We start from the raw sequence: 23850 nt of genomic DNA, 5'->3' as shown, positions 1-23850 counted from the left end.
AATTAGTTGTGAGTTTTATTAAATAGTAAGAGATTGGATACTGTTGCTGTTTGGAGGTTCCTGGGCGTTCTTATATACAAACCACTTGAAACTAACATGTAGTTCTGGCAAACGATGAAAAGGCAAATTCAGCCCTGTCGACTCTTACCAATTTTTAATTGCTGGATCATAGGAATCAATCTGTCTGCATGCATAACGGCTTGGTATGGCAACTGCTCTGCATGTGACTGCAAGAAACTGCAGAGAGTTACGAACACAGCTCAATACGTCACAGGAACCAGCTATGGACTCTTAAGTCATATCAAAGGAAGCCTTTAAGGACTCTGTCTATACTGTTCACTGCCTTGGTCAAGTAGCCAGCATTATCAAAGACTCCAGTTTCACACTGGTCTTTCTCACTTTTCCCCCACTCCCATGAGGCGGAAGATACAAAACCCTGAAAGCACACACCATCAGGCTCAAGGACAGCTTCGACCCCACTGTTATCAGACTCTTGAACAGACCTCTTGTATACTAGCACGGCCTCTTGGTCTTACAATCTACTCCTTTATGATCTTGCACTTTATTATTTACCGGTGCTACATTCTTTTGGTAGGTTTTACACTTTATTCTGCATTATTATTGTTTTACCTTATTCTAGCTCAATGCACTGTGTAATGATTTGATCTGTATGAACAGTACAAGTCAAGCCTTTCACTATAACCATACATGTGACAATAAACCAATACCAAATAGCTTTAACTACAAGATGATTTGAGAAATGGAGACACAAGAAACTTCAGATGCTAAGATCTGAAGCACTATTCAAAATGCTGGAGGAACTCAGTTGGTCAGGCAACATCTGTGGAGGAAAATGGACAGATGACATTTTGGGTTGAGACCCCTGGTCTGACAGGATTTAAGTTCTGAGCTGTCACTGAGTATGTATGGAAGACTGCATCTGGAATACTGTGCACTGTGTGTGGCACGGTTAGTGTAACATTATTACAGCACAAACAACCCAGGTTCAATTCTGTTGTTGTCTTTAAGGAGCACCCTTTTGCTGTGTGAGTTTCCTCCAGGTGCTTTGGTTTCCTTTCACATTGCAAAGATATATGGATTAGAAGGTTGATTCATCACGTGGGTGTAATTGGGTGGTGTGGGCTTGTTGGGCTGGAAAGGCTTGGACCTTTTAATAAACAATTTAAAAAATAATAGATCTAGTTTGCCTAACTAAGAAAGAATTGCGTTCAAGGGAGTACTACATGGGTTTACCAGATTCTTGGATGGAGATTGTTCCATAACCAGACAGAGTCATACGTAGATTGGTTAAATGGTTTGATCAGTTAAGTGCTTTCCCTGATTGAGGGCCAAGGAGAGACTTGACAGTCTCAAAGGCTGAGATAAAATAACGTTGCACTCACAGGGTAGAAGTGAAGCTTTATAATTCTCCATCCAAGAAATTATGGAAGTTTAGTAGCTGAATATATTCAGGAGAGAGAATGATATATTTTGGAAGCCAAGTGAATCAAGGAATATTTGGATTAGACGAAAAAAAAGGAAAGTGAAGCCAAATATTACATTAGACTGTATAATCATTACTTTCTTTACAGCTTAACTTTTATGCCTGCTAGTATTTTATATAACTACTTATATACATGCAACTGTTTAATATGTATATACAATTGTTCAGCGTGCCCCTATTGGTTACAGTTCTTCACATGATTCTGGAAGCTTCTCTTGGTATCACATTGTTTGAGTGGAGTCTATCTGATTGGTTAACTCTTATATATAAATTTGAAAGGAATGTTTCTTGTCTATGGGTATAAGAAGAGCAGAACATGCCGCCCCATCATCTTTAGTCTTCTTTCTTTAGTCTTTTCTGTCCTTTGTTCTTAGCACAGGACTTCCGCTCCTCTGCATTTCTAATTCTCTTTATTAGAAACATAGAAAACCTACAGAAAAATACAGGCCCTTCGGCCCACAAAGTTGTACTGAACATGTCCCTACCTTAGGAATTACTAGGATTACCCATAGCCCTTTGTTTTTCAAACTCCATGTACCTATCCAAGAGTCTCTGAAAAGACCCTATCGTATCTGCCTCCACCACCATTGCTGGCAGCCCATTCTCACGCACTCACCACTCTGTGTAAAAAACTTACCCCTGACATCTCCCCTGTACCTTCTGCCAAGCATCTTAAACCTGTGCCCTTTTGTTGCAGCCATTTCAGTCCTGGGAAAAAGCCTCTGACTATCCACATGATCAATGCCTCTCATTATCTTATACACCTCTATCAGGTCACCTCTTATCCTCTGTCGCTCCAAGGAGAAAAGACTGAGTTCACTCAACTTGTTTTCATAAGGCATGCTCCCTAAACCAGGCAATATCCTTGTAAATCTCCTCTGCACCCTTTCTATGGTTTCCACATCCTTGCTGTAGTGAGGCGACCAGAACTGAGCACAGTACTCCAAGTGGAGTCTGACCAGGGTCCTATATAGCTGCAACATTACCCCTCAGCTCCCAAATTCAATTCCATGGTTGATGAAGGCCAATACACCGTGTGCCTTCTTAACCACAGAGTCAACCTGCACAGCAGCTTTGAGCGTCCTATAGACTTGGACCCCAAGATCCCTCTGATCCTCCACACTGCCAAGAGTCCTACCATTAATATTATATTCTGCCATCATATTTGACCTACCAAAATGAACCACTTCACATTTATCTGGTTTGAACTCCATCTGCCACTTCTCAGCCCAGTTTTGCATCCTATCAATGTCCCGCTGTAATCTCTGACAGTCCTCCACACAATCCACAACACCCCCAACCTTTGTGTCATCAGCAAACTTACTAACCCATCCCTCCACTTCCTCATCAGGTCATTTATAAAAATCATAAAGAGTAAGGGATCCAGAACAGATCCCTGAGGCACACCACTGGTCACCGACCTCCATACAGAATATGACCCGTCTACAACCACTCTTTGCCTTCTGTGGGCAAGCCAGTTCTGGATCCACAAAGCAATGCCCCCTTGGATCCCATGCCTCTTTTCTTTCTCAATAAGCCTTGCATGGGGTACCTTATCAAATGCCTTGCTAAAATCCATACACACCACATCTACTGCTCTACCTTCATCAACGTGTTTAGTCACATCCTCAAGAGATTCAATCAGACTCGTAAGGCACGACCTGCCCTTGACAAAGCCATGCTGACTATTCCTAATCATATTATGCCTCTCCAAATGTTCATAAATCCAGCCTATCAGGATCTTCTCCATCAACTTACCAACCACTGAAGCAAGACTCACTGGTCTATAATTTCCTGGGATATCTCTACTTCCTTTCTTGAATGAGGGAACAACATCCGCAACCCTCCAATCCTCTGGAACCTCTCCCGTCCCCATTGATGATGCAAAGATCATTGCCAGAGGCTCAGTAATTTCCTCCCTCGCCTCCCACAGTAGCCTGGGGTACATCTCATCTGGTCCTAACTACTTATCCAACGATGCTTTCCAAAAGCTCCAGCACATCCTCTTTCTTAATGTCTACATACTCAAGCTTTTCAGTATGCTGCAAGTCATCACTACAATCACCAAGATCCTTTTCCATTGTGAATACTGAAGTAAAGTATTCATTAAGTACCTCTGCTATTTCCTCCAGTTCCATTCACACTGTCACACTTGATAGGTCGTATCTTCTTGCTCTTCACATACTTGTAGAATGCCTTGGGTTTTCCATAATCCTGCCCCCTAAGGCCTTCTCATGGCTCCTTTTGGCTCTCCTAATTTCCTTCTTAAGCTCCTTCCTGTTAGCCTTATAATCGTCTAGATCTCTAACATTACCTAGCTCTCTGAACCTTTTGTAAGCTTCTCTTTTCTTCTTGACTAGATTTACTATAGCCTTTATACACCACCCTACCCTACCACAACTTCTCTGTCTCATTGGAACGTACCTTTGCAGAATTCCACACAAATATCCCCTGAACATTTGCCACATTTTTTCCATACCTTTCCCTGAAAACATCTGTTCCCAATTTAAGCTTCCAGGTTCCTGCCTGATAGCCTCATAATTCCCCTTACTCCAATTAAACGCTTTTCTAATTTGTCTGTTCCTATCTCTCTCCAATGCTATTGTAAAGGAGATAGAATTATGATCGCTATCTCCAAAATGCTCTCCCACTGAGAGATTTGACACCTGACCCGGTTCATTTCCCAATACCAAATCAAGTACCGTCTCTCCTCTTGTAGACTTATCTACATATTGTGTCAAGAAACCTTCCTGTACACACCTAACAAACTGCACCCCATCTAAACCCCTTGCCCTAGGGAGATGCCAATCGATATTTGGGAAATTAAAATCTCCCACCACGACAAATCTGTTATTATTACACCTTTCCAGGATCTGTTTCCCCATCTGCTCCTCGATATCCCTGTTACTATTGGGCGGCCTATAAAAACACTCAGTAGAGTTATTGACCCCTTCCTGTTCCTAACCTCCACCCACAGAGACTACATAGACAATCCCTCCATGACATCCACCTTTTCTGCAGCCATGACACTATCTCTGATCAACAGTGACACACCCCCACCTCTTTTCCCTCCCTCCCTCCCTCCCTCCCTCTCCTTTCTGAAACATCTAAAACCCGGCACTTGATGTAACTATTCTTGTCCCTGAGCTATCCAGGTCTCTGTAATGGCCACCACATCATAGCTCCAAGTACTGATCCACACTCTAAGCTCATCCGCTTTGTTCACAATACCCATCGCGTTAAAATAGACAATCTTCAACCATCGGTCTGAGTGCCTCCCTTCTCTATCACCCGTCTATCCTCCCTCTCGCACTGTCTCCAAGCTTTCTCTACTCGTGAGTAAACCGCCTCTTCCCCAGTCTCTTCAGTTTGGTTCCCACCCTCCAACAATTCTAGTTTAAACTCTCCCCAGTAGACTTCGCAAACCTCCCCGCCAAGATATTGGTCCCCCTATTAGAGCTTAATAAAATGATCATGAAGCAACACCTTTTTTTTTACCTTTTCCATTTTTTTATATGTATAAAACTACAATTATTTATACATTCTTAAGTACACATTGAGATGATATAAAAGCAAAATAAACATTTAAATAGATAATTATGTACTGTGGTAAATCTAACCTATTAGGCTAAGTAATGAAATTAGTTGTTAAGAAAAATGGTAATAATAGTTTCCATACAACCCTTCTGGACCATTTCCACTGGTCCAAAATGTTGCATACAAGCCTATATACCAACCATTGTAGGTGTTTATATCCCAATTTGTTCGTGCTTGTTCCTGCCCGCAGACATAATTATCCAATCCCTATGTACTTATTTACTTAATTTTTTCATTTTTTTTATCCCTTTCCCAAATCTTTCCCTTTACTTGTGTTAATTCTCTATTTTCCAAAAAAAAACAACAACAAACATTTAGACTAGGGGTGCTTACGTTAGCAATATTACTGTGTTGATGAGAAGAGCAATATAAATCATTAGGAGAGTCATCTAAAGTCTGCTCGCATTGGGGTTATATATTCAATCTATTTATTCCAGATTTGATAAAATGTTTCTTTTTCAGTTCTCAGGGAGTAGGTCAACTTTTCCATTTTAAATATTTCCAAGATAATTTCGTACCAATCTTCTAATGTAGGTGGTATTGGATTTAGCCATTTTCTAGTGATTGATTTCTTACTTGCCGCTAAGAGGGCCTGCAGCAACTTTATATCTTCCTTCTGTTCAAGGAACAATACATGCCCCAAATAGAGCGTCTCAAAGTTCAGAGGTATCTGGGACCTAAGTACCTTAACTAATGGTCTATGAATACCTTCCCAAAATAGACTTAATTTAGGGCAATCCCAGAAAATATGAAAATGATTTGCCTCCTTAGAGCCGCACCTTCTCCAACACATCACATTTGTATCTTTATATTTTTCCTGATATGGGGTCTTGAAGTATCTTATAATGTTTTTCCAACAATGTTCTCTCCAAGTCAAAGAATTAGTCGAGGACCATTGAAAGCTGCAGATTTTCCCCCAAGCCTCCTCTGAAAGTACCAACCCCGCTTTTTTCTCCCACTTCTCTTTAATATACAGTGTATTTACATTTTTAGCATGGGAGAGTGCATTATATAGGCGAGAAACTGATTTACTAGGTATTGAACTGCAAGCCGAATTCAGAATCTTGAAAAATTCTAATTCTACTGTTGATAGGTCTGTATATCTACAACTCTGGTTAACATAGTTTCGTATTTGAAGGTACCTAAAAAAGTCATTATGTTCTAGGCCATGTTTGTCCTGCAGGATTTGGAAACTTTGTAATACTCTTTTATCTATAAATGAGAGGTAGGTTGTAAGACCTTTCTTTATCCATAGCTCAAATCTTTTATCTCCTCTGTTGGGAAGGAATTCGGTATCATATGCACACCATCTAAAGAGTTTTAGCATGTTATTAATTCCACATGAATTAACCACCTTCTGCCATACTTTTAATGTAAGATTTATCCAAGCATTATTAAATTTTTCCAACTGGGCCATCAATCCTTTGTCAGCTATTGAGGCCTGAAGAGGAAAACTGTCAACTAATCCAAATTCTATTTCCTTCCATCTAGCCTTATATTCCCTATTACACCAATATAACAGAGGGGTTATCTGTGAGACATAAAAATAATTTCTCAGGCAAGGAAGAACCATACCTCCTCTTTCCTTCCCTAACTGTAAAGTGTTATATCGAATTCTAGGTTTCCTTCCTTGCCAAATGAAGCGGGAAATCCATTTGTCCCATTCCCTGAATTGATTATCATCCACCTCCACTGGTAAAGTACGGAAAAGATATAATAACCGAGGAAGAATATTCATTTTTATAGTATTTATCCTTGAATTTAAACTTAAAAAGGGGATAAGATTCCATCTATGCATATCTGCTTTTATCTCTGAGATTAATGGCCCATAATTTACCTGTGACAGTGTTGAAAGATCCTTCGGCAGGGTTATTCCTAAATATTTTAATGATTTAGCTTCCCACTTAAGATCGTATGTATCCTGCAATTTTTTGGATGGTGTATAATTTAGGGACATAACCTGCGTTTTCTTTACATTTATTTTATAACCTGATATTTTCCCAAAGTCATCCAACAGTGTAAACAATCCTATAAATGATTTTTCTGGTTCACTCAGATAGACCAAAACATCATCTGTGAATAACGCCACTTTCTGTTCAATCCCTGCCACCTTGATACCTTTTACGATTTCGCTCTGTCTTATTAGTTGGGCAAGTGGTTCAATATATAGCGCAAAAAGGAGAGGAGAAATTGGGCATCCCTGTCTAGTGCCTCTCTCTAAAATGAAGGAGTCAGAGAGGTCCCCATTTATCTTAATTCGGGCTGTTGGGCTGTCATACAGAGTCTGAATTACTTTAATAAACCTTTCTTGAAAGCCAAATCTTTCTAACACTCTGTATAGGAATGCCCAACTAACCGAATCAAAAGCTTTCTCAGCGTCCAATCCTACTACCATTGTCTCTGTCTCGTTCTTATTAACCTGTTCTAATATGTGCAAAGTTCTCCTTATGTTGTCCTGTGTTTGTCTTTGTTGAATAAATCCAGTCTGGTCTAAATGGATTAGGCCAGGTAAAAGCTTTTCCAATCTGTGCGCTAATATAGATGTAAATAGTTTGTAATCTAAATTAAGAACACTAATTGGCCGATAATTGCCACATTCTAGTTTATCTTTACCCTCTTTAGGAATAACTGAAATAATTGCTTCTCTCCAGGAAGGTGGAGTTTCTCCTCTCTGCAAGATCCAATTAAAGGTGTTAAGTAGTAATGGGGCTAACTGTGTCTTCAGGGACTTGTACCACTCTGAGATAAACCCATCAGAACCCGGGGACTTTCCAGCCTTTAACCGAGAGATGGCCACGTTCAGTTCTTTGACAGTTACTGGTTCTAATAAACTTTCATTTTGTAAATCTGTAAGTTTAGGTAGATCTAAAAAATTCAATACACTGTCTATATAGGGCTCATTGGGGGCCCAGGGTTGGGAGTACAGCTCTCGATAATACGTTTCAAAACTCTCTTGAATTTTCCCTATTGTACTCTCCACAAGCTTTGTCTTTGGATTCTTTATTTTATGAATTGTATTGTCTGCTTGTTGTTTTCGTAATTTATATGCTAATAATCTAGCTGATTTACCCCCACCTTTTATGACTCTTTCTCAATTTCCAGAAGAACTTTGGACTAAAGACATCAGAATCCAGCACAAAGTGAAAGATTTGTCATGACTTTATTGATCGGTGGTGCAGCCACAAGGGGCAGAACTGTCCATTTGTCATTCCACATTGCATATTCTTAAAATTTCGCTCCTTTAATCTATGCCCTTGGAGTTTAGATAGCTCTTTCTGTCTTAATTACCAAATCCCAAAATCATGATGAACACTTCGATATGGTTGCACTTTGATTTTCTTTACTAAAGGGAATGCAATATCAGTCTGTGCAATTTAGCACTGGCAATATTCTGGTGAATCTGTGCTGCACCTTCTCCATGTCAATCCCGAGGTTCCTAAGCCAGATTTTCCTCTATATATACTGGAGAGTACTCCACAGCTCTATTATTATGTGGCAAAAGAACCCTGTCTTTCAAATGTGCATTATCTTAAAGTTGTTTCTTTTAATTTTCCTCAGTCAATATGGAGAGCCCTTTCATTGTCTTAAGAGCATTGTTCACTTTTACTTACCCTATAGGCTACTTTTCCAGAGAACCATCTATATGTTCAACCTGGATTTCAGATACCAGAGGTGCCAACTTTGCTCCCCCTGGAGACCCAGAGAGGCAAAGGCAATACGTTGTTCACACATTGTTCATGTTCAAGAATTGTAACTTGTTGCACATTTGCATCTGATTGTGTGAATCAGATGAAACATAAACAAATTCTTACATGGTTTGATAGGGTAAATATGTTCCCTAACTGAGGGCCAAGAACAAGACTTCACAGTCTCCAAGTGATAAGTTTGAAACAGAGATAAGACAAAGTTACCCCTCAACCATCAGGCCGCTGAACCAGAAGGGATAACGTCACTCATCCCAACACAAAACTGACTCCACAACTTATGGACTCACATTCAAGAACTCAGCAACTTTTATTCTCAATATTATTTATCACTTATTTATTATTATTTAGTTTTTCTTTTTGCATTTGCCTGTATGTATGAGAACATTGTTGTACACTCTGCTCACATATGACTGCACAGCCAAAGACCCGGGCAATCACATCGTCAAGTTCTCCGATGACATGACAGTGGTGGGGCTCATCCCCAACAAGGATAATTTGGCCTGCAGAGAGGTGGTGGAAGAGCTCAAGGCCTGATGCCAGGCAAATAACCTCTTCCTTAATGTCAACAAGGCAAAGGGGATGGTTATCGACTTCAGGAGAACTCACACCACTCACACATCCTTTCCAATTGCAGCACAGCAGTTTGAAATCGCAGACTCCAGGGAGTGGACATCACACACAACTTCTCATGGTCCCAGAACACATCCTACAGAGTTAGGAAAGCTCACCAACATCTCCACTTTCTGAGGAGGCAGAAGAGAGCTGGACTTTGCAAAACCATACTTACGTGATTCTACAGATGTGCAGTAGAAAGCATCCTAACAAGCTGCATCACTGCTTGGAACAGAAACTGCGCTGTGGTGGACCGGAATGCTCTACAAGAGGTAGTCAAAACTGCACAACACATCATTGGCACCAGCCTACCCTCCATCACAGACATGTATACAGAAAGGTGCCAGAAAAGGGCCAGTAGCATCTGAAAAGATCATGAAGTTACACCCTGCTCATGGACTGTTGGTCCCACTCCCATCAGGGAGGAGGCTATTTAACATCCACACCAGGACCACCAGACTCAAAAACAGTCACTTTCCTCAAGCAGTCAGGCTGATCAACACCTCCACCCACTAACTCCACCACTACTTTATTATTCTCCGTCAGTCACCTTAGGTACAGCCCAGCATCACTTTATGGACATACAATCAACCTACAGTATGTATCTCATGTGAAGCAGACTTAATGAGCCAAATGGCCTGACTCTGCTCCTATATCTTATGGTCTTTATATTTATTGCAAGCTTATTACTATTATTGTGTTCTTTATCTTTGGTGTTTTTTTTGTCTGCAATGGATTTGGAGAAACAATTAATTTGTTTTCCTTACACTTGTGTACAGGAAATTACGTTAAACAATCTTGAATGTCTTGCACAATATGTCATCAATTGCAAAATGGTTGTTTGACTTTGTTTAAGTGCAGTTTTTCATTGATTCTATCGTGGTTCTTTGTATCTGCTGTGTATGTCCGCAAGAAAATAAATCTCTGCATAGTATACGGTGACATATATGTACTCTGATAATACGTTTACCTTGAACTTTGAAGTTCCACTCAGAAAGTAGTTCAGAACCTTTAATATTCTTCATTGAAGCAATCATGGAAATTCAATGGTTGAAGATACTGCCTTGATCAGCACTATAATGTCCTTTTTCCTCATTGTTGAAACAACTCTGCACCTTGTTTCTGTAATTAAGTCCCTCATTCCTGATTTTATACTGTAATCTCTGGATCTCTGATAATCTGTATGACTGAGCGCTACCCCAGGTACATGATCTACAATTTCCTTTGCTTTTGATCTCTGGACCACAGTCTTTGCATTGATGCATATTGAAGTACATCAGTTACATGTGGGAACTCAACGGGACAGTTCCCTTGCAGTCACTAATATCCCCACGCAAGAAGATTGGCTGTTTTTTGCATTCCTACACAGCGAATTGGATGATTGTAATAAATAATAGAAACATAGAAACATAGAAAATAGGTGCAGGAGTAGGCCATTCAGCCCTTCGAGCCTGCACCGCCATTTATTATGATCATGGCTGAGCATCCAACTCAGAACCCCACCCCAGCCTTCCCTCCATACCCCCTGACCCTTGTAGCCACAAGGGCCATATCTAACTCCCTCTTAAATATAGCCAATGAACTGGCCTCAACAGTTTGCTGTGGCAGAGAATTCCACAGATTCACCACTCTCTGTGTGAAGAAGTTTTTCCTAATCTTGGTCCTAAAAGGCTTCCCCTCTATCCTCAAACTGTGACCCCTCGTTCTGGACTTCCCCAACATCGGGAACAATCTTCCTGCATCTAGCCTGTCCAATCCCTTTAGGATCTTATACGTTTCGGATTTGATTCGAAGAAGGAGTCTGAGAGTCTGAGTGGGAGTGCCGAGAAAGAGATTTTTGAAATTTTCGTTATTTTTTTTCTCCAACGGCTTTCTGAGAGGCGGGACTGCGCAGGCGTGTGACGTCGGGCAGTGCAGCGCGGCAGATTTAAAAGGAACAAAGCCTCATAGAGCGGGCAGCGTAGTTTGCGGGCGGCGGAGTGAGCCGGGAGCAGAGTGAAGACTTAAGGGCTTCGGCTCAACGGGCTTAGGCGGAAGCGGGCGAGGCGAGGAAGGTTTGACATTCATTTTCTGTTGCTATTTGAGGAGAGGGGCATTATGACTGTGAGGGCAGTTTGCTGTTCTCGGTGTCGGATGTGGGAGGCCCTGGAGTCTCCAAGCCTCCCGGACGTCTACATCTGCGCCAAGTGCATCGAGATGCAGCTCCTAAGGGACCGCGTTACGGAACTGGAGCTGCAGCTCGATGACCTTCGTCTGGTCAGGGAGAGCGAGGAGGTGATAGAGAGGAGTGGAAGGCAGGTGGTCACGCCGGGGCCACGGGAGGCAGACAAGTGGGTCACGGTTAGGAGAGGGAAGGGGAAAAGGCAGGTGATGAGGAGTACCCCGGCGGCTGTGCCCCTTAACAACAGGTACTCCTGTTTGAGTACTGTTGGGGGGGACAGCTTACCCGGGGGAAGCGACAGTGGCCCTGCCTCCGGCACAGAGTCTGGCCCTGTAGCTCAGAAGGGTAGGGCAAGGAAGAGGAGGGCAGTTGTGATAGGGGACTCGATAGTAAGGGGGTCAGATAGGCGATTCTGTGGACGCAGTCCAGAGACTCGGATGGTAGTTTGCCTCCCTGGTGCCAGGGTCCGGGATATTTCTGATCGTGTCCAAGATATCCTGAAGTGGGAGGGTGAAGAGCCAGAGGTCCTGGTACATATAGGTACCAATGACATAGGTAGGAAAAGGGATGAGGTCCTGAAAGAAGAATATAGGGAGCTAGGAAGGGAGTTGAGAAAAAGGACCGCAAAGGTAGTAATCTCGGGATTACTGCCTGTGCCACGCGACAGTGAGAGTAGGAATGCGATGAGGTGGAGGATAAATGCGTGGCTGAGGGATTGGAGCAGGGGGCAGGGATTCAAGTTTTTGGATCATTGGGACCTCTTTTGGCGTAGGTGTGACCTGTACAAAAAGGACGGGTTACACTTAAATCCTAGGGGGACCAATATCCTGGCAGGGAGATTAGCGGGGGCTACTGAGGTGACTTTAAACTAGAATGGTTGGGGGGTGGGAATCAAATTAAAGCGGCTAGGTGTGAGGAGGTTAGTTCACAACAGAGGGATGGGAACCAGTGCAGAGAGACAGAGGGGTGTAAAGTGAGCGTAGAAGCAAAAAGTACAAAGGGGAAAAGTAAAAGTGGCAGGCCGACAAATCCAGGGCAAGCATTAAAAAGGGCTAAGAGAGTTGTAAAAGAGCGCCTGAAGGCTTTATGTGTCAATGCAAGGAGCATTCGTAATAAGGTGGATGAATTGAAAGTGCAGATTGTTATTAATGATTATGATATAGTTGGGATCACAGAGACATGGCTCCAGGGTGACCAGGGATGGGAGCTCAACGTTCAGGGATATTCAATATTCAGGAGGGATAGACATGAAGGAAGGGGAGGTGGGGTGGCGTTGCTGGTTAAAAAAGAGATTAACGCAATAGAAAGGAAGGACATAAGCCGGGAAGATGTGGAATCGATATGGGTAGAGCTGCGTAACACTAAGGGGCAGAAGACGCTGCTGGGAGTTGTGTACAGGCCACCTAACAGTAGTAGTGAGGTCGGAGATGGTATTAAACAGGAAATTAGAAATGTGTGCAATAAAGGAACAGCAGTTATAATGGGTGACTTCAATCTACATGTAGACTGGGTGAACCAAATTGGTAAAGGTGCTGAGGAAGAGGATTTCTTGGAATGTATGAGGGATGGTTTTTTGAACCAACATGTCGAGGAACCGACTAGAGAGCAGGCTATTCTGGACTGGGTTTTGAGCAATGAGGAAGGGTTAATTAGCGATCTTGTCGTGAGAGGCCCCTTGGGTAAGAGTGACCATAATATGGTGGAATTCTTCATTAACATGGAGAGTGACGTAGTTAATTCAGAAACAAAGGTTCTGAACTTAAAGAGGGGTAACTTTGAAGGTATGAGACATGAATTAGCTAAGATAGACTGGCAAATGACACTTCAAGGATTGACGGTGGATATGCAATGGCAGGCATTTAAAGGTTGCATGGATGAACTACAACAATTGTTCATCCCAGTTTGGCAAAAGAATAAATCAAGGAAGGTAGTGCACCCGTGGCTGACAAGAGAAATTAGGGATAGTATCAATTCCAAAGAAGTAGCATACAAATTAGCCAGAGAAAGTGCCTCACCTGAGGACTGGGAGAAATTCAGAGTTCAGCAGAGGAGGACAAAGGGCTTAATTAGGAAGGGGAAAAAAGATTATGAGAGAAAACTGGCAGAGAACATAAAAACGGACTGTAAAAGCTTTTATAGATATGTAAAAAGGAAAAGACTGATAAAGACAAATGTAGGTCCCCTGCAAACAGAAACAGGTGAATTGATTATGGGGAGCAAGGACATGGCAGACCAATTGAATAATTACTTTGGTTCTGTCTTCACTAAGGAGGACATAAATAATCTTCCAGAAATAGTAAGGGACAGAGGGTCCAGTGAGATGGAGGAACTGAGCGAAATACATGTTAGTAGGGAAGTGGTGTTAGGTAAATTGAAGGGATTGAAGGCAGATAAATCCCCAGGGCCAGATGGTCTGCATCCCAGAGTGCTTAAGGAAGTGGCCCAAGAAATAGTGGATGCATTAGTGATAATTTTTCAAAACTCGTTAGATTCTGGACTAGTTCCTGAGGATTGGAGGGTGGCTAATGTAACCCCACTTTTTAAAAAAGGAGGGAGAGAGAAACCGGGGAATTATAGGCCGGTTAGCCTAACGTCGGTGGTGGGGAAACTGCTGGAGTCAGTTATCAAGGATGTGATAACGGCACATTTGGAAAGCGGTGAAATGATCGGACAAAGTCAGCATGGATTTGTGAAAGGAAAATCATGTCTGACGAATCTCATAGAATTTTTTGAGGATGTAACTAGTAGAGTGGATAGGGGAGAACCAGTGGATGTGGTATATTTGGATTTTCAAAAGGCTTTTGACAAGGTCCCACACAGGAGATTAGTGTGCAAACTTAAAGCACATGGTATTGGGGGTAAGGTATTGGTGTGGGTGGAGAATTGGTTAGCAGACAGGAAGCAAAGAGTGGGAATAAACGGGACCTTTTCAGAATGGCAGGCGGTGACTAGTGGGGTACCGCAAGGCTCAGTGCTGGGACCCCAGTTGTTTACAATATATATTAATGACTTGGATGAGGGAATTAAATGCAGCATCTCCAAGTTTGCGGATGACACGAAGCTGGGTGGCAGTGTTAGCAGTGAGGAGGATGCTAAGAGGATGCAGGGTGACTTGGATAGGTTGGGTGAGTGGGCAAACTCATGGCAGATGCAATTTAATGTGGATAAATGTGAAGTTATCCACTTTGGTGGCAAAAATAGGAAAACAGATTATTATCTGAATGGTGGCCGATTAGGAAAAGGGGAGGTGCAACGAGACCTGGGTGTCATTATACACCAGTCATTGAAAGTGGGCATGCAGGTACAGCAGGCGGTGAAAAAGGCGAACGGTATGCTGGCATTTATAGCGAGAGGATTCGAGTACAGGAGCAGGGAGGTACTACTGCAGTTGTACAAGGCCTTGGTGAGACCACACCTGGAGTATTGTGTGCAGTTTTGGTCCCCTAATCTGAGGAAAGACATCCTTGCCATAGAGGGAGTACAAAGAAGGTTCACCAGATTGATTCCTGGGATGGCAGGTCTTTCATATGAAGAAAGACTGGATGAACTGGGCTTGTACTCGTTGGAATTTAGAAGATTGAGGGGGGATCTGATTGAAACGTATAAGATCCTAAAGGGATTGGACAGGCTAGATGCGGGAAGATTGTTCCCGATGTTGGGGAGGTCTAGAACGAGGGGTCACAGTTTGAGGATAGAGGGGAAGCCTTTTAGGACCGAGGTTAGGAAAAACTTCTTCACACAGAGAGTGGTGAATCTGTGGAATTCTCTGCCACAGCAAACTGTTGAGGCCAGTTCATTAGCTATGTTTAAAAGGAAGTTAGATATGGCCCTTGTGGCTACAGGGGTCACGGGGTATGGAGGGAAGGCTGGGTTCTGAGTTGGATGATCAGCCATGATCATAATAAATGGCGGTGCAGGCTCGAAGGGCCGAATGGCCTACTCCTGCACCTATTTTCTATGTTTCTATGTTTCTATGTTTCAATCAGATCCCCCCTCAAACTTCTAAATTCCAACGAGTACAAGCCCAGTTCATCCAGTCTTTCTTCATATGAAAGTCCTGCCATCCCAGGAATCAATCTGGTGAACCTTCTCTGTACTCCCTCTATGGCAAAGATGTCATCCCATGGGTAGTGTACTGGCAGTAGGGATGAGAATGAGTGGAGAAGAATGTGGTTTTGATGAGCTTTCACAGATGAGATGTGGGCTACAAACCAAAATACGACTGAGGAGAGATCAAAGGAGATGCCGTGAGGTTGGCATGAGAGACTCCACTATGGTCTGAAGAGGGCAAAATGAAGGGTAGGTGTGGTGGCATAATAGTGTAGCAGTTAGCAAAATGCTATTACAGTACCAGCAACCAGGGTTCAATTCCTGCGACTGCCTGTAAGGAGTCTGTACATTCACCCTGTTGGTGCATGGGTTTCGCCCGGGGGCTCCGGTTTCCTCCCACATTCCTGAGACATATGGGCTAGGGTTAGTGAGCTTTGGGCATGCTCTGTTGGTACAGCAACACATGCTCGGACAGTGTTGGTCATTTATGCAAAACAATGAATTTCTTAAAGATTAGGATTATTTGTCACATGTACCTTGAAGCACAAAACATCCAGTGAAACGTGTTGTTTGCATCATCATTTGCAATGTGCTGCGGGCAGCTTGCAGTACATCACAAACATTTCACTGTGTGTTTCAACGTACATGTAACAAATAAATCTAATCTTTAATTTTTAATTAGAAAGGTAAAGGTGGGGAGAATTGATGGAGGGGCACTAGTGTGTGCCTCTTGTTTCAGCAGTGAGTCAAAAAGCCTGGAGACAGGCATTTACAGTTCAAAGTAAATTTATTGTCAAAGTACGTACTGTATATGTCATCACATCCCACCTTGAGATTATTTTTTTGCAGGCATTCACAGTAGAACAAAGAAATACAATAAAATTAATGAAAAACTGTACACAAAACAAAGGCTGACAAAGAACCAATGTGCAAAAGAAGACAAACTGTGCAAATACAATAAATAGATAGACACATAGATAAATAAATAAATAATATGGAGAATATGAATTGTAGAGTTTTTGAAAGTGAGTCTGTAGGTTGTGGAATCTGTTCAGAGTTGAGGTGAGTATAGTCCTTTAGAAGACATTTCTTTCTCATTCTGGTGTTTGGTCTGAACAACAGCTGAACCTCTTGACCATGTCAACAAACTTTTATGCATTGAGTTGCTTCCACGTGATTGGCTGAATAGATATTTGCATTAACAAACAGGTGTACAGGTGTACCTGATAAAGTGGTCACTGCATGTATTTTGCATTCTGTTATTGTTTCCCTTGAACTACATCAATGCACTGATGTGATGAAATGATCACATCGAGGATTTGGTACAGGAGGGAGGCATTTAGATTTTTGGATCTTTGGGCTCTCTTCCAGGGAAGGTTCGACTTGTGCAGAAAGAACAGTTTGTACTCGAACTGGAGAATGACTAATGTCCCAATAGGAAGATTCACTAGTGCTGCCAGGGGTGAGGGTAGGTTAGGGGTTTAAAGTAGAGTTTCAGGCATTGTAGCTATTGCAGGAGGGGCAAGATTATGCTGGGTTTCCGTTGCTTTAGATATGATAGAGCAGGAGGGATTAAAAGGGGAGGGTAGCAATGCTAGTCAGGGAAAATGTCACTACAGTACTCAATCAGGACAAAAAGGGCTGGATGGAAAAGAGTTCATCAAATGTGTTCAGGAAAGTTTCCTTAATTAGTACATAAAAGTCCCAACTAAAGAAAGTGTGATACCAGATCTCCTATTAGGGAATGAGACAGTGCAGGTGACAGAATTTTGTGCAGCTAATGTTCATAATGCCATTAGATCAAGGTAAATACGGAAAAGGATGGTTCCAGTCCTTGGGTTGAGATTTTAAATTGGAGAAAATGGAAAATTTAATGGTATCAGAAAGGATCTGGCAAGTGTGGACTGGGACAGGTTATTTTCTGGCAAAAGGGTACTTGGCAAATGGGAGACCTTCAAAAGTGAGATTTGGAGAGCACAGAGTTTGAATGTTCCTATCACAATAAAAGTCAAGGATAACAGGTCTATGGAACCTTGGTTTTTAAGAGATATTGAGGAAAAAAAGCAAGTGCGTAGCAGGTATATGCAGGTAGCAGCAAATGAAGTACTTGAGTGTAAGAGAATATTTAAGAAGGAAATTCGGAGGGCTAAAAGAAGATGTGAGGTTGCTGTAACAGACAAAGTGAAGGAGAATCCTAAAGACTTCTACAAAATTATTAAGAGCAAATGGACAGCAAGGGATAAAATTGGTGCTCTGGAGGAACAGAATGTTATTCTATGCATTGAACTGAACGAGATGGAGGAGATCTGAAAAGGATCTTTTGCATCTGTATTTACTCAGGAGACAGAGAGGGTCTATAGATGTGAGGAAAACAGCAGCAGGGTCATGAATCCTATTCAGATTACAGAGGAGGAAGTGTTTGATGTCCTGAGGCAAATTAGGTGGACAAATCACCAGGGCCTGACAAGGTGTTCCCTCGAACCCTATGGGAGACTAGTGCCGAAATTACAGCGGCCTATTTATCTTTAGTCATGGGTGAGGTGCTGGAGGTTTGGAGGACAGCTAATATTGTTCCATTGTTTAAGACAGGTTCTAATAATAAGATACGAAATTATAGGCCAGTGAGCCTAACATCAGTAGTGGGTAAGTTATGGGAGGAATTCTAAGGGACAGGATTTATAAGTATTTGGATAAACAGGAACTGATTAGCGATAGTCAGCATGGTTTTGTGCATGGTAAGCTGTGTCTAACCAATCTTAGAGTTTTTTGAGGAAGTTACCAGTAAAGTTGATGAAGGCAAGGCAGTGGATGTTGTCTGTATGGACTTTATCAAGGTCCTACATGGGAGGTTGGTCACAAAGGTACAGTCACTTGACATTCAAGATGAGGTAGTAAATTAGATTGGACATTGACTTCACAGTAGAAACCAGAGAGTGGTAGCAGATGGTTTCCTCTCTGACTAGTGGCGGGCTGCAGGGATTGGTGCTTGGTCTGTTGCTGTTGGTCATCTATATAAACAATCTGGATGATAATGTGGTAAACTGGATTAGCAAATTTGCAGATGACACTGAGATTGGGGGTGTAGTGGACAGCGAGAAAGACTATCAAAGCTTTCAGTGGGATCTGGACCAGCTGGAAAAATGGGCTGAAAAATGGCAGATGGAATTTTTTGCAGACAAGTGTGAGGAGTTACACTATGGGAGGATCAACCAGGGAAGGTCGTATGCAGTGAGCGACAGGGAACTGGTAAGTGCCATGGAACAAAGAGATCAGGGAACACAGATCCATAATTCCCAGAAATCGGCATCACAGGTACAAAGAAAGCTTTTGGCACAATGGCCTTCATAAATTAATGCATTAAATGTATTCAGTACAGACAATAGACAATAGACAATAGGTGCAGAAGTAGACCATTCGGCCCTTTGAGCCTGCACCGCCATTCTGAGATCATGGCTGATCATCTACTATCAATACCCGGTTCCTGCCTTGCCCCCATAACCCTTGATTCCCCTATCCATAAGATACCTATCTAGCTCCTTCTTGAAAGCATCCAGAGAATTGGCCTCCACTGCCTTCTGAGGTGGCTCGTTCCACACCTCCACAACTCTCTGGGAGAAGAGATGTCATGTTGAAATTTTATGAGACTTCGATGAGGCCTAATTTGGAGTAATGTGTGCAGTTGTGGTCACCTACCTACAAGGAAAGATGTGAATAAGATTGAAAGACTGCAGAGAAAATTTTTAAAAGATCTTGTCTGGTCTTGAGGACCTGTGTTAAAGGGAAAAGTTGAATAGGTTAGCAATTTATACCCTAGAATGTAGAAAATTGAGGGGAGATTTGATAGAGGTAGATAAAATTATGAGGGGCATAGATAGGGCAAATGCAAGCAAACTTTTTCCACTGGGTGAGACTACAACTAGAGGTCATAGGTTAAGGGTGAAAGGTGAAATGTTTAAGAGGAATATGAGGGGGTACTCCTTCACTCAGAGTGTGGTGAGATTGTGGAACAAACTGCCAGCTCGAGTGGTGGATACAGGATAGATTCCAATATTAAAGAGAAATGTGGATCGGTACATGGATGATAGGAACTATGGTCCGTTTGCAGGTGGATGGAACTAGGCAGATTAACGGTTCGGCACAGACTAGATTCTCCAAAAGGATCACAACCTTGTCAGTGACTCGGAGAGCTATAGAGGCTGGAGTCAGGGCTTCATGCGTTTGGCTCTTGGTAGGGTCACCCATGCCAAGCAGGTGGAGGACAGACCAAGAGTGGTCTACCAGTCCTCCGGGTTCGGGGGTTCAACTCAGGGCTAACAAGCTTGACTGATAAAACAAAACTGTTACGGAAACAGCAATGCAGAATCCTTCTACATCTGAGTGCGATGGTGTTCCTGAGTCTCCACCCAGGGCTTGCATGACTGACAGTAGTGAAAACGGAGAAGAAGCTACTGACGCGGAAGCCCTGAACACCGCCGGAGATGGAGGATCTTCAATGCTACCCTATACGCCAGCGTCGTAACGGGCAGTAAGTACAGACTAGATGGGTCAAAGGTGAGCCTATGATTCTCTCTGTATGGATAGCATGCAAAATAAAGTTTTTCACTGTGACAATATTAAACAAATTAGCAGGTGCGGCGCGGCCTGGCCTGGTGAGTACTTACAGCATTCGTTTTTGTTTTCATACCATTGGAATCTCGCTCATGGTCAATCGTTATACATTGTAGTCACAAACTGTGATAAGCCGAACCGATGTGTTGTAGGTCACAGCCGCACCAAGACTAAGCGCGTTCACTTTTTCACTGCACGAACCCCATTCCGTACTGTGCAGAGTTGAGAAGAAAATAACCGCTATACCGCCGAAATAAAGTTATCGTTCCACTGACCAACGATCAGCACCCCGCGACAGGAAATAAATTCCCAGCTTTCTCCAAAGACCTGTTGCAGGGTCCGCCTTCCGTGCGGGGAACAGCGCTCCCGGTTTCCACTCGCTAGTCGACCTCTCCTCGAGGGTCGAGCTGCGGACCTGCGGGCCTCGCCAACAGCTGGGTACAGTCCCGGTCGGGAGTTCAGCTCCGGCCCGGTGAGATCCCTGTGAGTTTTACCACGGGCAATAAACAATGAGTTCGTTTGAATGGAAAGCACTTCGTGGGAAACGTGCCCTTCTGGTAGAGAAAACACCGGTGCGCCCGTCTTCTGGTCAACGTCCCCCTGTTACATTACCCCGAGGTCACCCCGTTCAGAGGAACTTGAACTTGCTGTCTCATATTAATAACAGATCGACAGCGGGACTATGTCCTTCGACGCCGAACAACCGCAGCTGGAGAGGGAAACTCCGTTATGCCCTAAATGACCAGCACTCAGCTTAGTCCGCTCATATCTGTGGTGTAATAAAGAGACCAGTGCGGAAATCTGGTCTGGTCCTACTGTCTCCGTAAGCCGGGCAAACACAAAAGTATGACCGACAAAACAGAATGTAAAAGAGCACTCCCCCCCCCCACCTCACTTCTCTATCAGATGGAGTAAGTGGGGTCCCGCGCACATCCGGAAGGCGAGTTTACTCACACGAACCCGTGGTAGGTGAACGCCCAGCCCCGGGGTCTCTCCAGGACGTTGTAGAGCAGATTCTGGACCTTGCGGTAGCGCGCGTTACTCCGGCGCCTCTCCAGGGCTTTGATCAACACATTCGGTCCTTTCCCCTCGCTGGTCAGCGGCAGCGTCCCGTCACGGCCGCCGCACCGCTCGGAGCCCGGGTTCAGGCCGGTCTCCACGTCGCTCGCTGCCACCTCCTGCAGCCGGAACCCGTCCCCGCCTGCACTCTTCCCTCTGGCACCGGGGCTGTTCTCCCTCCACAGCCCACTCGCATCGCTGTGTTTGCGGGGCATCGCATCAGGCGCCCGGGGAAGGAGCCTGAAGCGGAGGCATCGAGCCGCCGGGGCAGTAGTGGCGAAGAGGCTCTGTCCACTTCACTCTCTTGATTAACGCCGAGCCTGCTGTCCCGTTCCTCCTCCTCCTCCTGTTCGGGAGGGGTTTTGCCTGCTTCAAAGCGCTGGAAGGTACGCCAGGATTGCAGGGGTTAACGATCCCTTGGGCAGAGACAGTGTGAGCCGCTGGCTTTGGTTGGGAGAGTGGCGATGGCGAACGCCAAGTCCACGCTGGTGCCAAGTCCGTCCTCCCCCTGGGTTGTGCCAGGCGCCGGGCGGCTATCCAGTTCCCAATTTCCCGCCCGGGGGTCGGTGTGGCAACTAGAAGAAACCAAAGGAGGGGTGAGTGGGTGGGGAGATACCCACCTTTTTAAACCGACACTCGCCCCGAAATGCTCGGGAGTCGCGGCCGGAGGATTGGGTGACTGACGGCGGATCTCGGGTACCGTTCAGTTCCTGCTCTAGGTACCCAAAGCAAACACAAACACACACACACACACACACACACACACACACACACACACACCGGACTCGCCCAGTCAGGGGACTCACCACTGAGCCACACGGGCGAGACGCTGCCCCGCTGTGGCCTGCCAAGGTGGACTTTCTGAGACACCCCTGGGTGAATATCAGGCGGTATCTGTTTGCCCCCTTGCCCGCCTCCCTTTCCCTGAGGTCTGGACCCGGACCCGCGTCTGCACCGCTACCATTTCAGGCTGCCGCCCTACGGAGTGCTGCGCCTTTAAAGGTGCGGCTCCGCTCCCAGTCCCAAATGCCGCTGATGTACCCTTCGATCAAGATTAACTCAAAAGAGAGGACAAATCTGATCACTGCCACGGAGCAGTATGTGTATGTTTGTGGACAGAGGGGTGCGGGTAGGGTTGGCGTAGAGGAACACAGAGGACTGCAGATGCAGGTATTCGGAGCAAAACTGTTCGCCGAAGGAACGCACTCACAAAACGCTAGAGGAACTCAGTAGGTCGGACAGCGTCTACGGGGGGAAACGAACAGTTGGCGTTTCGGGCTGAAAAACTTCGGCTGGTTGTTCCACCCCATAGATGCTGCCTGGCCTGCTGAGTTCCTCCAGTTTGTGTATCTGCTGCCTCCATAATTCGGGCACCTGCTGTCTCTCTTGTGCACGGCGACACGGCAGCATAGCTTTTAGCGCAGCGCTACTTCAGCGTCCTCGACACGGGTTCATGCCATGTTGGCACGGGAAACTTGGCGACACTTGCGGGCTGCCCCCAGCACAATACTCGCTGATTTGATTTTACGCAATGACGCATTCACTATGTTTCGATGTACAATTGACAAATGAATGTAATCTTTATTTTGGAATGCATTGGAGGGACTCAATGGGCCAGCAGCGTCTATGGAGGAGAAAAGTTTGTAGGAAGAAGGGTCTTGCTGTGTTGCCCCAAGGACTTGGGGAGTTTGGCCTTGGGAGGTGCCCATGGCCCCGTGATCAGAAGCCAGCCACAAGTTAAAAAGCAGGGCCTTCCTCTGGGATAGGAATAGTCGGGGTTAAATACAACAGCTGGTAGCAGAGGCCGTTTGCCTGTGACAGGTGCAGAGAGCAGAAAGTGGTCGCCAAGGCACAGGATTCTGAATCATGAGTCAAGCGCGCAGCACAACAATGAATCACGGAAAGGCTACAGCATGGAATGAACACATCGTGTCCACACAGTCCTGGTTTTAACGCAACTCCATCAACTGTTTCTATTCCCGCTTCCAACATAGTCATTCGCTTCTTCTCGGACACTCAAGGTTCAAGATTGTTTAATATCATATCCCGTGCCCAAGTGTAAAGAACGAAATAATTGTTACTCCGGATCAGATGCAGCTAAAGACACACACACACACACACACGATAGCATACGATACACAATCAGTATATATACATATATTGATTTTGCTTCCATAAAGTGATGCAAGGCACGGGAGTTATATAAAGTGACTGACAGGAAATGATAAAGTAGTGGTGGTTGGGTTGTGGAGGTGTTGATCCTTGGGGAAAGTAACTGTTTTTGAGTCTGGTGGTCCTGGGAAAGTACTACGTCGTCTCCTCTCTACTGCGTATCTGTTCATGGCTGAATCCGCTTCAGATGTCGAATTCCACGTACAACCGCTACTGCCCGAAGAGCCTCATTAAGCATCCAAGCTCCCGGTCACTGGCTGGGCCAAATGATCAAAAGTTAAATGATCTTTTCGAGGATTTTCTGCCACCTATGTCGCCGGTCGTTTTGGTACTGTGAGTGGAGAGAAGCCTGCTGTTTCCTTGCAGTCAGATGGTGTTCT

The 23850-nt window shown here is 44.3% G+C and overlaps 1 protein-coding gene across 2 annotated transcripts in view; it reads right to left on the bottom strand.

Annotated features, from left to right (window-relative positions):
• The window catches only part of LOC134341426 (potassium voltage-gated channel subfamily KQT member 5-like), a 339156-nt gene extending 317400 nt beyond the window's left edge, over positions 1–21756 (bottom strand). For both annotated transcript variants that reach the window (XM_063039282.1, XM_063039289.1), the window contains exon 1: positions 21194–21756. In XM_063039282.1, coding sequence (XP_062895352.1) covers positions 21194–21513 — 320 coding nt within the window. In that variant the 5' untranslated portion in view covers positions 21514–21756. The remainder of the gene's footprint in view (positions 1–21193) is intronic.
• Positions 21757–23850: the final 2094 nt, after the last annotated feature.

This window comes from Mobula hypostoma, chromosome 2 (genome assembly GCF_963921235.1).
Source record: "Mobula hypostoma chromosome 2, sMobHyp1.1, whole genome shotgun sequence".
In the NCBI taxonomy this organism is placed as follows: domain Eukaryota; kingdom Metazoa; phylum Chordata; class Chondrichthyes; order Myliobatiformes; family Myliobatidae; genus Mobula; species Mobula hypostoma.
The sequence above is the reverse complement of the archived record's forward strand: the minus strand, read 5'-3'. Positions and strand labels throughout refer to the sequence as shown.